At 35.2% G+C, this 17,438-nt stretch overlaps 1 protein-coding gene across 1 annotated transcript in view; it reads left to right on the forward strand.

Annotated features, from left to right (window-relative positions):
- Positions 1-17,438, forward strand: part of LOC145686221 (uncharacterized) — a 307,734-nt gene that overhangs the window by 82,664 nt on the left and 207,632 nt on the right. Inside the window, exon 8 of the mRNA XM_081759284.1 lies at positions 12,364-12,607. Coding sequence (XP_081615410.1) covers positions 12,364-12,607 — 244 coding nt within the window. The remainder of the gene's footprint in view (positions 1-12,363; positions 12,608-17,438) is intronic.

Genomic DNA, 17,438 nt, shown 5'->3' on the forward strand with positions numbered 1-17,438 from the left:
AAGTTCTTCCCAGGAGGACTACCTCATCCTCATTCTCTGATAATTCTGAATCACCTAGGGATATATCATCGCTCAGGATCAGTTCTAAGTCGCTGTCCACATCTGAATCTGTATCTTCTTTTTAATTACAACCAGTATTTTTTTTGTTTTTGTCTTGTTTGATTACTAGCAGCAGGTCTCTTTTTACATCCCTGTTATTTCTGTAAACGTTTCTGTTTTCGCTTTTCTTTTGCCTTTCTACTTCTTGCTTTTTTAACTGAGTTTCCTTCATTTTTTTCAGCATATTGTTCTGACGTTATAACACATGCCTCGGTAGGAATTTTTAGCCGTCTTTTCGGTTGTTCAGTTGTCTGCCTTGGTGATACTTTTTTCTAGCAGATCTTCAAAACTTAATCTTTTTCTAGTAGAACGTCGAACTTGCTGTACTTGTGATGTAGACGAAGAAGCTGGAATAGGTCTAATTTCATCAGCTATGCTCATATTAGCTCTGATAGGTTTCGGATCAGAACTCAATGTAAATGACACAGGTGGTAAGCCTAGTGTATCTTTTAATGGAACTAGTTGATCTTGAGGTTCAGATCGATTGGCTTGTGGTTCATCATTCCAACATCTGGTGTTATATCTTGTCCAACAGGGATTCCAAATTCAGCATTCTCTAGTAGCAGGATACATTTCTCTATAACGTACCAGCACCAGTGGGTACAAACGATGTTGTGGATATTTACTTTTATCTACGGGAAATATTTCTGTCCTTGTTAATCCAGCCCTAATGTTCACTTCATTTAAGGAGTTGTGCCACACTGTTGGGAACAGGTTCACCCAGATTTGTTCAACTTCCTTCACTCCTGACGTTGCCATTTTACTAATTGCGAATCCCATCTACGCTTTAATGGTGCAAAGCAGGTCTTATCAAGAGGCTGGAGGGTATCTGTTGTATGAAGGGGAAGCTTTATGATTGCAACCTGATCAGCTCGTGCAAGATCAATGGTTCTAATGTCCATATGCATGAGATGACAATCAAAGAATAAAAGAATATGTTGTTGCTGTACTTGCTGCAGGAACAATTGGAACAACGTAACGAAAATATCTGGTGTCATCCATCCATTCTCTGAGACACCGTAGAAAATGCTAGGAAGATCATTGTGTACTTTCCATGATTCCCACATATTGGAACCTTTAAAGATGATCAGTGGTGGGAGCACACTATCAGCAGCATTACAGCAAGCAAGAACAGTTGTGTTTGGTTTTCCAGCACCATTAGTTGTTCTGTGAGCAATTTTGTCTTTCTCGGTAACAACTGTTGTCATAGAGGGATATATACATATATTAAAAAGTTAAATTTCCCTAGATTTTATTTCATATTCGTAAAATCTCCCTTTTACCCTCTATATAAATCTTTCCTAAATCTCCCTGCGCGTCGGAAAATTTTCCTGATACTTGCTTCACTTGTGAGCATGACATTGGCTCTAATTGATGTACGAGTCTATTTCTATTGTAAAGGGATGTTTTACAGTCAACCACACAAAGATTCGACCTTATTGTCCTTTTGACGTATTTTATTTCTATATCAGTCTATACAATATTGAAGCTATTTGTAAAATTTTTCATCATAACATTTTCTCTAATAAATATTCACAATTAAACCACAAAATTCATTTTCCAGTTTGGCGCCCTCTTCAGTTGGCGCCTCCTGCAAACACGTAGTTGGCGCCTCCTGAAAACATGATTCTCAGAATAAACAGACAGATCCGGCCCTGATTGTAATTTATTAAATGTGATTTTTGATGACAGAGGCCCACTGTCATTTGGTTGTTCAAATATTACAATGGTTAAAAGATAAGCTTACAGGATAGACAAATAAATTTTAAAAAGTGGTAACGATTCTCAGAATAAACAGACAGAGAAAATGTACCCATCTGCAGAACAAAGGCAATCTTCCACTTGCATTTCGCTTATGTAGTCTGATAAATGATACACCCAACGGAAAATCCGTGACAAGACTGTGTGCTGAGAAAGAAAAGTGTGATTTACAAAAGAAATTTGGCTACAAACATACATATGTGAAATATGAAAAAAACCTATAGATTTCTAACATTGAAAGTGAAGGAAAGAGTGCAATTTGAAGTGACATAGTGAGCAAGATAACCACGAACCCACCATACATATAATATATATTGAATGATTAGCTTCCAATTCAATGATTTTTTTTTTTTTTTTTTAATTGAAAATAAATATTTGAATCCAAATTCTATAGAAATTTTATGTTGGAGTTTTGCGACATTTTTCCCAGTTTAACCAAAGAAATATGTTCGGAATATTTGTTCTTTATTTCTTCAAAACTGACAAGGCGTTATTTCTTCAAAACTGACAAGGCGTTATTAATAAAACTTGTGTTCAAGATTAATGGGTTCGTAGTTCAAATTATTACATATAAACCAAAACCTATAAACCGAGTTTCGTCTTAATATCCAATATCACAGAATCCGAAGTGGCTGTCATGATGACTACATTACTATTCAGTGTAGTTTTATAATGACATAACTTCCAAGTTTGTTTTTTCTTCATTTTCTGTCGCATGGGGTTTCTCATTCGATTCGAGCTCCCGGTAAGTGGACTTTGCTGTAGACAAACATCGTGTGCGTGAGTTTTCTTTCGGTTCCTCTGTTTGCTCCCACTTTCGTCACTCTAACATTATCATTTACCTCATCATCATTGTCTCCTTTAGCAGTGTTTTATCAAGTCCCTTCGGTTTTGGCGGGGAATCTGAAGTTCTAGGGGGAGAGCCCATTAAAAATATGGAATGTAACCATGTACGTCATGGAACTCATTCCTTTATATACTGTGTGCAAAGAAAACTTTCAAAGAACTATACTTTCTGAGAACTATATCTTTGTTCTTCACTGCTACACATTAATTTTAACTATAGAAATATAAAGGTTCTCTACATACAAGAATTGTTACTAATAATATTTTGATTAGATTAAGATTCATATTTATTCAATTATTAAAATATTAAGACTAATCTAGAAGGTTCTTACCTTTCCATGAACTAAATATTTAAATACTCATTTTTAATAAACCAACACATTTTACATTTGAAGCTTTAAAAGAAGACAGTGCAATTCTTCTTGGGGATGCATTGTACCAGATTTTTACAATATATGTATTTTTTATATGCAAAAGTTCCAATTCACGAGAATCTTCCATGGATATTAACACAAGCTAACTTAAGTGATATGGCGTAGGTTGTCTTAATTTAGTATAAATTCGTGTTATGCTTGGGAATGATCTTTCAACTTTGCATATACCTATAGGACACACACTTAAATATTGCAGCTAGATGTCGTAGCGTAGGAAAACCGTCCCCAATATCATTCACTTGAAGTTTGCGTATGATATCACTCAACTTCATATTCTTCTCTGCATACTTCTTTAAAATTTAATGTAAACACTTATATTCAGTTCCGCACCCGTCAAAATTCAAAAGAAAAAATCATATAAAGATTTAAGTGCTTGTATTGCATTAGCCATAGGCATAATGTCACCACAGTTGAACACTTGGGAAGATAAAGACATTTTGCCAACGGTATTTCCAAATCTTGTATCAAAATTTTCTAGCAACGCTGTCATATATGGCCGCATAACTTCATTATGGAGCTTATCATAGTCTTCAAAATATGCCTCTAGAATGCGTACAATCTTTCTTCCATCACTTTTTTGTGATACTTATGAAATGCTTCCAAATAAGTCGATGAATCACTCATAATATCTTTCAAACGAGAGGTTGCTACGGACATTTTCACCGGTAAAAAAAAAACTTTATTAAAAAGAAATATAACACTCCAAGCATTACACCTCAAAAAGCACAAATACATCACATTAAAACCCGTTCAACAAATTTATTTATTCTGTCGCTTCGTGCTGATACATATTGCTTAGTGTTAAGCCTCTCATATAAAAGTGAATTTAGCAGGGAATTTTAGCAAGCATTTTCTCGAAATGACAAGGGAAGTGGGAAATATAAAAATGGTATCATGAAAAAAAAAATGGGGAATATGAACAAGGATATCGACTGAAAACTCGCAAATTGGAAAAACATAAACTGCACGTTACACTTGAAACAAGAAGAATATATATATATATATATATATATATATATATATATATATATATATATATATATATATATATATATATATATATATATATATATATATATATGGTTATACCTATATTTTCAAAACTTTTGGGAGAAATTCTACAACTTTAAGGGGAAAATTTCCCCTCTTAAGATGCCTGGATAAAACACTGATTTTAGCCACGGTACCTAACTGTAGGATGTTAAACTCCAAAACTAAAAACAAGCGACTGTAGACAAATATCAAGGGACTTCGGAGCAGCACTGTCTCAAAGGTAGAAAACTCGTTTCTAGCTCGTGGGGTTCCTGGTTTGATTGCAGCTCCCGCCAAGTGAATTTTGTCATGGACAAACACTATACGTGAATTTTCTCGCGGTTGTATCGTTTCATCGTTCCACCATTATGATCTATCTCATCATCACCCTCTACTTTAACCTCAGTGCATAATCATGGAACGCTACACTAAAATTCCTAACAATGGCACACATACTCCTAACAGTGACGCTCATATTCTATCAAAACAACAAAACGTCAATCAAATCTTGCATTTTCTTATATCCACACGTTACTCCTGAGCTATTATTTCCTCCTTTACTTCTTACACACTCCCACCACCACTTCACGAAAGACAATAGATCAAGTATGATTTCAGATTCTCGTTTATAAGACGACCTGAAGTCCCTTCGCTGCGAAACTATGAATAATCTGCCACTGAGCCACCATTTCCCAAATGGGAATACCCAAAAACCAATGGACGACGACCACAACCTTACATAGCCTGGGATCGAGCCATGAATCTGTGAGACTTATACACCATTGCTAACGTTCAACATAATTACCTTTTCAAAACCACAGATGGCGATATTACTAAATTGTCTTAAGGTAGCTACATTTTTAGAAACAAAGATGACGGAGATATTAAACTATCTGAACATTTATCGACAATCAATAATGTGGCTGTCTCTTAGGACTGAAATGAGAATGAGAGGAAATGGGAAAACCTCAGAAGCCAATTCACACAATGCTATCTACCACGACTTCAAATAGCCTGAGATTGAGCCATCAACCTTCGACACTTTTAAATTATTGATAGCGTTAAACATAACTACCTTTCTAAAACTCAAAGCTGGTGTTGTACTAAATTGTCTTAAAATACCTACCTTTTTAAAAAGAAACAAAGGTGATGGTAATACACTAAACTGCCTTAACATTTATCAAGGGACATTTCCATTTATATAAAATTTTTGGATTAATACAAGTATTCCAAATATGTATATCATTCTTAATATTGTATATTCTTCATCTCGTTATAAATGATTATAACACACACACATTCGCATAGAAAGAGACAAAACTATCTCATATCATCCATTTAGTTTTCCCCACGGACTGGAACTCTGTTTCCCCCATTGCGTTCTCTATAATATTGCAAGTCAGCATTCTTAACATATTAAGTTTAATCATGAGCATGAGATCCAAATACAGTCATCATACATTATGGCTAGATTCTATTTTTGTTAATATTCTCTTAAACTTTCTTTCTCATAATTACCTAAGTACTAACGAATGTACTGACTTACACGACAGTTATTTTATTTTTGCATTCGAAGCTAACTAGTGATCTCAAGGACTGACGTTCGCAATCCTAAAAAGAGACTTGCATTCACTAAGTGCTCAGGCTAATTTGATTCAATCAGATTTGAATTTAGTGTTCCGTTCAGCACCAAGAGTATATGTGACGTGTACCTATAGCTTGACGGATAATTCAATCCACATGGTCTCCCAAAGGGAATTGAACCCAGGTAGGGATGCTATACGTCCCGGTATTTCCGGAATCATACCGGAATCAACATCTACGTCCCAACGTCGAAATAAATGTTGCGGTTTCCGACGAACAAGAAAAAATAGCATTTTCTCGACATTTAAAAAAATCTCTTCAAAACATCCACAATTAAAACACTTTCAGTACATCCGCACACAAAGTCAATAAAAGCACAGGAAAGCTGATACGAAATTAAATCAGACTGCTTCAGTGTTTATACAATGCCATATAGCCAATCATTGACATTCATCTTATGATATCAAATAAATAAATAATTTACTTAGTTCTTCTATCAAGAAAGGAAACACGACGTCATCTGACAACACTAAGCTAAGAAATGAACCAGGAAGGGAGAGTGAGTGACATTCATAAAAAACAAAAAAGGCCGAATGGGCCAAAGGAAGGGGTGTCACCTAACGACACTAAAAAAATCATGAAGTAAGCCAAAGGAGGAGTGAATGACACCCAAAAATGAGAGGACCGAGTGATCCTAAGGGAGGTGTGTCATCTAACGCCACCCAACAAATTATTGAGCAAGCCAAGGAGGGTTAATGACACCCCCAAAAAAAGAAACAAGAGAGGGCAGTGTGTGCTAAAGAAAAAACACGCCAAGAAAGACTAATCAATATGATGTTATACCACCAGGTCACGTGACTTCCAAAAGCCCAAAAAGGACGAGAAAGGCTACGACTCCTGGAAATGCTGATGTCAGCATGGCGTCATCTTCAAATGTTAAATGTTTACTTATCAGAAGGAAACGAAACTAATGTGAGAAGGATCGCCGAAAATTAAAGAGGAATGTCTGAGAAAACTGTAGAGCTAATGCGAATAACTGACTGCAGAACTCAACACCTGCGATTATTGTTTGCACAATCACAGTCAGGACAAGAGCTGCATAACCTCAATCTCTGCGATCGGGTTGAGATTCCAAAATCTTTTATTACCGCCACGAACGCGTTTTCGCGAAAACGATGGTTCCGAAAATATAAACCATGGGTCGCCGATGATTCAGAGAGATTAATGTTATTCAATAAGTAATCCCTTTTCTTGATTTCAACAACAGGACAAGTTTATGCGTGGTCAACGCCTCAAGTGACAAATGCTTCGGACTGTCTACTTCCTACCGTTGAACGTGATCGCAGTCTTGTGCCAATGTGAGCCGCAATTTCGTAATATTCTATTGGTTCTATTATTAATTTCAAAATACGAATTACTGCCAAAGATTATATAGATATTTCAGGTGATCAGGTGAATTCCATAATGCATATGTTTTCATCTAACAGTTACGGAGTCTTCCAAAACACACGGTTTCAGGAACTTCAGCATCTCTCCTGGCCCACTCCATCGCATGATTTGAACATAAGTGAAAATCTGTCGTCAATTTAAAGAGTAGCGACTTAGGTACAGACTTTCTCCTCCATCATCGCTGACGTAACTAACTGATTGTACAATACAGTATTAATCAGGCTGTAAGGTTCTGATCAGGGCCTGCGCTAGCAGTTTTGCCGCCCTGGGCAGTACTTTCACATGCCGCCTCTTTAATTGCAAAGCTTATTTTGTCATATGACGTTCAAGTATCACTTAAAAGTAAGATGCTTCATTAAAAAAAACGTATGAAATAGAAGATGAACAAAAAATTGAACTACCTCTCTGGAATGCTTACATAATATTTAAACGACTCATTACATGGCATAATGCTCGATTTCTCTTCGTATCTGAGGTATACAGCAACGCATACAGAAAATAGAAAGAAAAAATGCTTTAGTCACGAATAACAATTTTAATTTTTAAGCTTATTTTATATCTAACGGTGTTTCCAAAGAGTATGGAGCATGAAGATAATGTAGTGAATCTGATATTACGGCAAAACTAAGTGATTAGCATAAGCCTTATAATGTACTAAAACACAAGATACAAAGATTTAACATACCTTAATTGAAAGAAACTTTTATTGTCTTGATATGAGCAAATTCCTTTATCATATTCGCGTAGTCCAATGTTTCAGTCAATTCGTGTACTATTCATGTCATCGCTAGACCACTCAAGCGTGTTTCAGACATGGAAGAACGTAGATAATTTAAAAAAAATTTAGTTTCGAAAAACTTCTTTCTCCACTTGCCACTTGTAGCGGTTTTAGAAATGAAGATCTTAAGAAAGAAAAAAATGCACATACAAACTATAGTGGTGGCTGAATGACGGAAAGCATGAATTTTAGTCCTCGTTTTATTAAAACCAGTAACAAAATATATATGCAACAACAACAAGCTAAATATAGAATATTCATAAAGTATTTTCCTTTGGATGTACTTCAATTTCAAATTTCACTTTGCTAAAGTTTTTCCTTTCTTTAGTCCAATTAGCAGCAACTATAGGCTATGTGAATTTAAGACCCCGGAACACATGTTCGAACACGTATCACAAAATAATTTTAAAGTTGCCGAAAATCACTTTCATAGTGTTATTAGCACAAAATATGAAACATATAAATATAAGACATATAAATAATAAAGTATTTTGAACATCATCAAATATAAGTAATATAATAGAGGACTAAGATATGCAAATATATATATTATGGCACATATACGAAGTGAAAAGTTACTTTACAATTTTTCTCTCTTCCTGATTTCAAGTAGCCAAACATATTACGTTAGAAGTTGATATATATATTAATCTACCAAACCTGTTTTCAATAATTTTCACTTTCATATTAATTTAGAATCCGAAATAAGAGTATTATTTTAAATTTTCAACGGAGAGAGAAAGCCACCAAGCTTCGACGAGGAGTTTTCAGTCAGCAATGGCTGACGTTCCTTCCGCATCGAGCAAGAAGATTTCTTAGTTTCGAGAATTGCCACTAGAAGCGGTCGCATTACCAAGCAGGAGTAAGCGTCCTCATTCTATAACCAAATCTTGTACACTCTTTTTACGATTAAATACAATTTTATCCATTTATGTGTCGATTACGTTACACACTATTACCGGTAAGGTTAACAAAATCCTAAGTGCAACACTGACATTTGGAGCAAAGTCATGTTCCTTAATTAATTTTAAAGTCTCTTTTGGTGAACTTTTGGGCTCAATTATAGCGGATTAGCTCTCAGATTGTCTTTCAAGTCACTGAGGTTAATATCTTTCCATTCTTCGTGTGTTAAAATGCTGGCAAGTTTAATACACTTTTCAGACAAAAGTTCATGTGGCATATCTTTAAGATTACTTATATCATAAAGAAAATCGAAATACTCGCTGTGATGTTATTCAAATCTTTTTCTTAAAGCTAACACAATCACGTCTAGAACTTTGTAATAAAAATCGATCTTGTATCTTGTTTGTGGATCTTCAATAGCTTCATCCTCTGCCTCGTACTGAAACTGTCTCTTCTTTGACTTCGAGCTTGCACTGTATTATCTATCCGTAGATCATCCATATCTAATGCTGATGCTTGCCAACTCCATTGCATCAACTAAGTAAGATTGAAACTTTGTATCATTTCTTATCCTCTCAAAGTATTCAAATACATATTTTCAAGAAAACCGATTGCATCCAACACATGAAAATCAATGCTTTGGAGACTTTTTCTTACTGTGTTATGTGGAGTAAAAAGTAATACCAGATAACAAGTGAGCAACGGAAAGCAGCATGCTTAGTCACGCAGCTGGTTTGCTATTCACAGAGCATCGTGGCGACCATTCTATCAGTTCTACCTATTGCCATTATTTATTTGAAGTAAGGCATCATAAACCTCCCGTATTTGATATCTAAGTGGAGTCAGAGTGTCAATTCGGCTCTCCCACTTTGTGGTGCTGAATGGTTTTAAAGTGAGACTGCTAGTATGTTCCCTTAGCATGGCCCAACGTTGAACTGACGCAGAAAAAAGTGAAGCTTTTTTAACTATACAAAAAATGAAACAGCGTACTGAGATGTGCCTGCATTGTTAACGACAAAGTTTAGTGAATGACTACTGCAAGCAACATAGAGGGCTCGGGAATTTATTTCTAAAATTCTCTTTTGAATACCTGAATGTTTGCCTTTCATATTGGAACTATTGTCATATCCTTGGACCCTCATGTCTTCGGTAGGCATGTTTATTTCCTTTAGCTGTTTAATTATTACTTCTGTCAGTCCTAGACCAGTGGTCTGTTACCGGTACGAAATCAAGAAAATGTTCGCAAATTTTTACAAGGCGTTCTCCATTACTGTATGTAATTTGTACAAAACGAACGATTATTGCCATTTGTTCTGTACCAAAAATATTTGGCGTACAGTCTACTATAATATACTATAATAGTAGACTATAATATTTTGCAGCTCTCGACAAAGACAATATTTTACTTTTTATTTCTTTACTAAAAACTTGAATAATTTCATTTTCCTAAATAATGGTGATATTTACTTTGTCCTCCCATGGTTCTTTTAATGTGTTCGGTCATGACACTGTAAAACTTTGCAAAGAGTTCTACCAGTTTCAGAAAATTATTACTTGTGTAAAGTTTATCTAATATTTTGTGTAATGGTAGACATTGTTCACCTAAAAACTGTATTATTTCAACTAGCTGTTCTATTACGTTCTTCCAATGTTGTGCTTCCGCATTTAACCTAAATGTCTCTAGATGTTGTAGGCTAGAACGGCCTATATCTAGTGGAAGCGTACCTTTTGTATACTTGGAGTGGAGCGTTAGAACACTGCTGAATAGAAATATATATATATATATAAAACGCCTTGATAATTTTAGCCACCCTAGCTGAAAAATCTTATCTGAGCCTATGCAAGGGAAATATTGAACGATATACCTGTGAAAAGAGTTTGATAATTGAAAATGAGGGCGAATGCTGTGAATTTCCTGATTGAGTATTTTCCTGAATGTAAGTGAAGCGAGTTCAATTACATTCTTAGATGAACACAATTTTATTTTTCCATGTGGATCTATTACGAAGCATTATATTTTAATAGTATTTTCTTTTCCAAATTATGCCGCCCATTAAACTTGCTGCCCTGGGCGGGGGCACGGCTCGACAACCTTCGCGCCGGCCTTGATTCTGATAGATTACTACTACTATTTTGATAACAATCTGTACATTTAGATGCTTATACGTGCTGTAAGTGTAATGGATAGGAGGTGTTGGAGCACTATACGCAGATCAACGGCAGTGATTAAGACAAATAAGTTTGAAGCGTTTACATTTTGTGAATTGAAAGCTATTGACTTTTTATTCATTTTCGCAAATATGATCATCTCTACTCTTATTTTTATTGCAATTTTAATCGGATTATTTTCGTGATTCAATATTACAATATTATTTTTCTGGAGGCATAGGTGTTATATTATTTCATCATCATAGTATTCTGCCATTATTGGCAGGTCACTTGCAGCAACTGAGAAGCTTCCGTACTCCACGGTCTTCCGGTAACCTCTTCGTCCTTACGTACGATTTTTTTGTTTTGATATCGTCCATTACTTGTAGTCTCCGCCCCTTCCTCTTTTTCCTGCTAACTTTACAGAGCCTCTAGCACGTCCCTCATGATACAGTTTCTTCTTAACCAATGTCCCAACCAGTTTCTCTTCCTCTTCTTAATACTATCTAAAATTGTTCTCTTCTTTCCCACCATTTCTAAAGACCCTCTCATTCGTTTTCAGCTGGATCCAACTAATTCTCTCCATTCTTCTTCAAGCCCACATTTCGAAAGTTTCCTGTCGTTTTTCATCATTTTTGCGTAACGTTCATGTTTCAGGCCCATAAAGTACAATACTTCACACTAGGCATTTCAGAAGTCTTTCATCTATTTATTTGAAGTTCGACAAAATAGACTTTTCTTCCACCTAAAGTATTCTTTCGCTATTCCTATCCTTGCTTTTATTTCATGTTCACACTTTATATTATCACTAATAATACTATCCAGGTATTAAAAACTAATCACCTGTTCTATGTTCTTTCATTCTACTTCTATATTTGAAACCGACCCTTTCGTTCCAATCACCATGGCTTTTGTCTATCTAACATTAATTCTAATCCCATATTCTTAACTCCATTTCCTCAATTTTTCTAATATCTCACTGATTTTCTCTTCAGATTCTGCAACAAACTCCATTATTATTTCATTGCACATTTTTTATTTTTATATTGGCTGAAAAAAAGCCTGCCTTTTTTAAACATAACAAGAAGTGAAATCACTCAAGTATAAAATAGTTAAGAAATTTAAATTATGTCTTAAAGTCAAATTCACAGACTCCGTGGATATTGTTTTGTTACAATAAAGAACAGATAATTTGGGTAAATATAAATATTATACATTACAGTATATCCGTACAATACCAATACCAATAGATATGTTCTCAAATGTCGGTAAATATTCTTATATGTAGTAGATTATTTCATAAAATAATTTTATTTATTTATTGTGCAGGACTATGATCGAAACTTTCTGGCTAGAATGGGACAATGAGTTTCTCAACAAATTACTCATATATAAAGATATGATGATGGGTATATATAAAGCTCCAGGACGCTGTGCAAACAATGACATTAAGGATCCAGACCTACATGAATTGAAGAAAGTAGTTTATAATGAATTATCATACATTCTGTATGAAATTCAAGACATAAAGAGACAACACCAGAACTTCCTAAATAATACGTATGTTTTACCGGTAAGTAATAATGCGTAACAGGATATGTTTATAGAACGATTTTTCAGTTTAACTATGTTCACATGTGCAGCCTTAGTAAAAATAAACAAAACCTGGCCATTTATCCTAATTTTGAATACCCATAAACGAAATTAAGAAAATGTTAATCTGGATGTTTGAGATCTAAATGTTAAGAGGGAGAAGGAGTGCGCCACAGCGGCCGGAATATTGGTGTTCAATTTAACATGGGATCTCAACCATTTTTTAGGCAAATCACGGTTTCATTTCGTTCTTTCGCAAAAATGTCTCAGTAGCGCACTAAATATGATGCATCTCATTTTAAAGGTGCAATTTGAACGCTGTGCGTGATATTTTCTTCTTATAAATACAGATAATTATAATCCAAATTCCCATAAGAAAATGATCAAAATCAGACGGAAAAGTCTTCTGTTTTTTTACAGTAAGGAAAAGAGCTAAAAACTCCGGACTTTTTTGAGAATGGAGTACAATCTTTGTATTTGTGCGCTACTGTGCTATTTTTTCGCTGTTTCCAAATACATCCATTTCACAATCGATGAGAAATTATATCCTTCATAATTGAGTCTACAGAAATCAGAAATCAGATTTTTTCGTGTTCACGTACTTGGCCGTATAACTGCTAGATGGCACTATAGTCATTCCTCATCCCCCTTTCCTTCTCAGCGGGAGCCAGTCCTTTTGAAAATCTACTTTGAACTTCTTAACAGGGGCGGGAGGAAGGAAATCATTGTGAAGAACGGGAACTTCAAACACGAGGAATGGCAAAATTTATGACCTCTTTGGTAGATGGTTTCTGTTTCAGCAGTACAGTGTGTTTGTAGATGGTTTCTGTGAGAAGAAGTAATTTGTGTTTGTAGCGATAAAGTCAACCTTTCGACCAAAGTTTGTGAAGGAGAAGCCGAACCAAGGTCTTCGTTTATCTATTCCAAGAAAGAAATGAAAACTTCCTGCAGGCTAAGAATATACATGCAAGAGAAAAAATAAGATACATTATTATAATCTTTAGGATAGATTAATTCCCGAAATATTCTTTGTTTACCTGTCAAAAAATCAAGAATAATATGGTATAAAGCTCTTTCATCAGCTTCCATCGTACAACATACTAGACACACACATTTATATACATACATACATGTACATCTATTATATATATATACATATATATATATATATATATATATATATATATATATATATATATATATATATATATAGTGGCGGATCCAGGATATGATCAAGGGAGGAGGTAAACCATAGTTTGCCTCTTTATCCAGAGTAAACAGGATTGAAGCCCATTTTATCCAGTGTATACCTGAGCGTCAAGGGGGGGGGGGCTATAGCCTCTATAGCCACCCTTGGATCCGCGCCTGTATATGTATACTATTTACAGTGCCGGAGTTACGTGTAAGCGAAACGAGCTATAGCTTAGGGCCCCGCTCTCTTGGGGGCCCCAAAATCTAAAGAAAAATTGGATTTCTAAAATACAAGAAAATTTAAAAAAATAAAGTAAAATGTATATATACGTAGCAACAGTGCTTCCTGCTGTGTAGCCTACGTTCGTGTAATTAATAGGGCTCCTTCTACCAGTCTGCTTCCTAAATTATCTCTAGTTTCTTCATTGCTGTATGTAGGGTGCGTATGTTCATCTGGACACATAAAGGACCCCATTACCTTCAATAGCTTGGGGCCCCACTAAACCTAAATCCGACTCTGACTATTTATGCATGTTTGCTCCCTCTTTTTTCGAAGCAGTGCTTCTTTGATATTGCTTCCAATTTCGGCAGGTTTTACCAAGGGGGGAAGAGTCCTTACTCATTCCAGGCATTCAAACTAGGGACTGGACTACTTGCTTCCAACATTCTGCCCCCATGTTTCCCGGTCTGAATCAATTGTCTAAAGCCCATAAAACATTCAAATTCATATGTAGATGTTGCTCATCAGTGTCGACACCAGTGCTTAAAGTGACATCGGATGAGGTGAAGGTATGGAACAAATATTACCATTTAGAGTAGTAATTTCGACATAACCCTAAAGAGCATCTCTACTCCTGATATTTTTGCACCAATTTTGACGTAAAAATCTATACGAAGAGAGGGAGGGAGGGAGAGAGAGAGAGAGAGTGAGAGAGAGAGAGAGGACTGATATGTCAATGTTTTACTCCCCAGTATCAGCCTAGTATTCAATGAATAGTGTTTTCCGTTGTATTACATTGTACTAGCATTCCGTTGTATTACATTCCACTAGTCTTTAATAATTCTTTCCAATCTTATTTCCGTTTTCAAAAGCTTCTTCTGGTCTCGTCTCGTCTCGTGATCAACACTAGTTTTCTTATAATTGTGAACACAGAAGTCCAGACAATGTGATAAGAATAATTATGATTAAAAAAAAAAAAACTCCTGTCAATGACAGGGGCTTATCCAGGTTAAACATCTTAGGCGAGTGGTAAGATAGTTATATATTTTTTTCAGGGGGGGAATTGCTCACCGAAATGTTGAAAAAAATAAGAGCACAAATTCTATCATTAAATAGAGTGATAGGGAATCGTTATTTACTTTCGAAGCAGCAGCAACGAAATATTTGATAGTACAAACATATTTGTTGACTCAAGGCTAACATCATATTTATTTCTGTGTGTAAACTCTGTTGTTTTCTGCACGTAAATTACAATTTAAATAAGTTATTTTTACCGGTATGCCATACCGGCCGTTTTTCGAACTTTCGGATGCATAACCGGCTCATACCGCCTCACTTTAAGCACTGGTCGACACCTAAATATTTCTCAATCAACGGTAGGGGTGTTTGGTATCCTCAATCTGTCTCCCTCTTATTAGCGGAGCGGTAGTAATATTCGGTAGTAATTCTTTTTAAAAAAATGTTTTTTAATGTATGTAGTAACGCATAGGAAACTAAATTTTAATATACCCTAGTAGTATAGAAACGTACCATACGGTACCTTACCAAAATAAACACCCTATGCCAAGGACGAAAACATTAACAATAATAAAACAAGATAATAATAAACATTTTAAAGATATTCTTTCATTAATCAAGTGGCACTTAAAAGTTTTAAAAAAATGTTTATGCGTGACTAAAAAAAGGGATGCGCTCTCATATAGGCTTACAGTTACTTTATAAATTCTTAAAATGACGCACTCCATTCTTTCTATTTAGTCTTGCATAAACAAAATTATTTTTAACTTTTTAGTGGGAATTTATTAACAAAAGAATGTCTTTAAAAGGTGTCTTATCATTTTTTTTAATTCGTTGGACACCTTTTCCAAATCCTAAAGTGATATGCAACCAGGGATACCAGGGCTGGTTAAAGGCTAGTATTTATTTTAGGATAAGGAAGTTGAAAATAAAAACATATTAAAATTTGCTTTTAAAATAAATAGATATATTGCAAAGTATGAAAGTAAGAATGGAATATTGTATTGTCACCGGACTTACATCGCTCTGCAACAGTTCTTAGTTCTATGACGTCAGGAAATAAGTTCAATTTATACGAACAAATATTTAATGTTTGAAACAAACACCTGTTACATCCTTGTACACTCATGTCCAAAATGATTGTCGCATTTCTATAACTGTCTTCTTGTAAAAATATCATGTAATAATGATTTTGCAGGAGACTTTTAATACTGATACTATGTGTACAATCGGGAAATATATGTGGTAAATTTCATAGGAAAATACAGTAATTATAAATACGAAGATTAGAATGAGTAAAATAAAATGTTGCTAAATGGACACGAAAGTTTTGTTTTCGTTTTATTGTTCTTATTTACTGCTCTTTTGACATGAAATTTGCCACATACATGTCTTTGCCGATTGTACGCATACTAACATTATAAGAAATACCGGGTGAATTCGTTATCAAATTATATTCCTACAATAACATATTTATAGACATGCGACAATAATTTTGGACATGAGTGACACATCTTTTAATTCTATTGTTAATGAAGTGGTCTATTTCCCCCAATAAAAACCAACATCAAGCAGGGCATGTGCTCCCTCCTGTCCTTCTAAGCCGGCCCCCAAGGCTGAATGTAACATTGCGGCTTTTTCCTGTTATAATAGGAAAAACTCAGGATGGTCAGCAACTGGTATCGAACCCAGGACCATTCGAATGTGAAGGCGAGAGAGAGGGTAAATCTGGTGGTCATATTTTGAAAAGAAAATAAGGAAATGGATTCCACTAAAAAATGATTACATTTCAAATCTCTGTCTGGGTTTTCTGCCTTTCAATTCCAAGTTGTTTTTTTTTAAACCACGAAGGCTCTAAATAAATTAGAATATCGACTCTCCCGTGTGTGTGTGTTTTTTTTTAATATTGGCATGGTTCTTCATTTTATATCAGATTCTTCCCGCACTATTCTGTTATTTACCATAGGTAGAATCCTTTGAGAAAGAGACAGGCGACAAGTGCTTTAGTTCTCTATGGTATGTTTGTGACCGTTGTAGATATTTGAGTGGCTCTCTGACAGGGAGCTGACGGCTGATATCATGTTGGTCCCTCTTATTTATTTGTTTCTTCAGTTCTGTTTCTCTTTTAGCCAAAAGAAAAGAATTTCACTCTTCTGTCCCATTTACAGCCGTAACCATCCCCCTCCTACGCTGTCCAACTTTGACCACATGCAGGGGAAAACGAAGGAAAAGGACGGGTGCATTTGCTTTGACGGCATTTCAGCGACAACCCCATCTGTTGCCAAAATAAGGAAACACTTTGCACTGCAATATCTTCGATTTGTCAAGGTCACTTGACTCCCGCCGGCTCTTAAGTTGTAGGATTACAATTAAAATTTTCCTG

Source organism: Thermobia domestica, chromosome 5, assembly GCF_964235325.1.
Source record: "Thermobia domestica chromosome 5, izTheDome1.hap1.1, whole genome shotgun sequence".
NCBI classification, from domain to species: Eukaryota; Metazoa; Arthropoda; class Insecta; order Zygentoma; family Lepismatidae; genus Thermobia; species Thermobia domestica.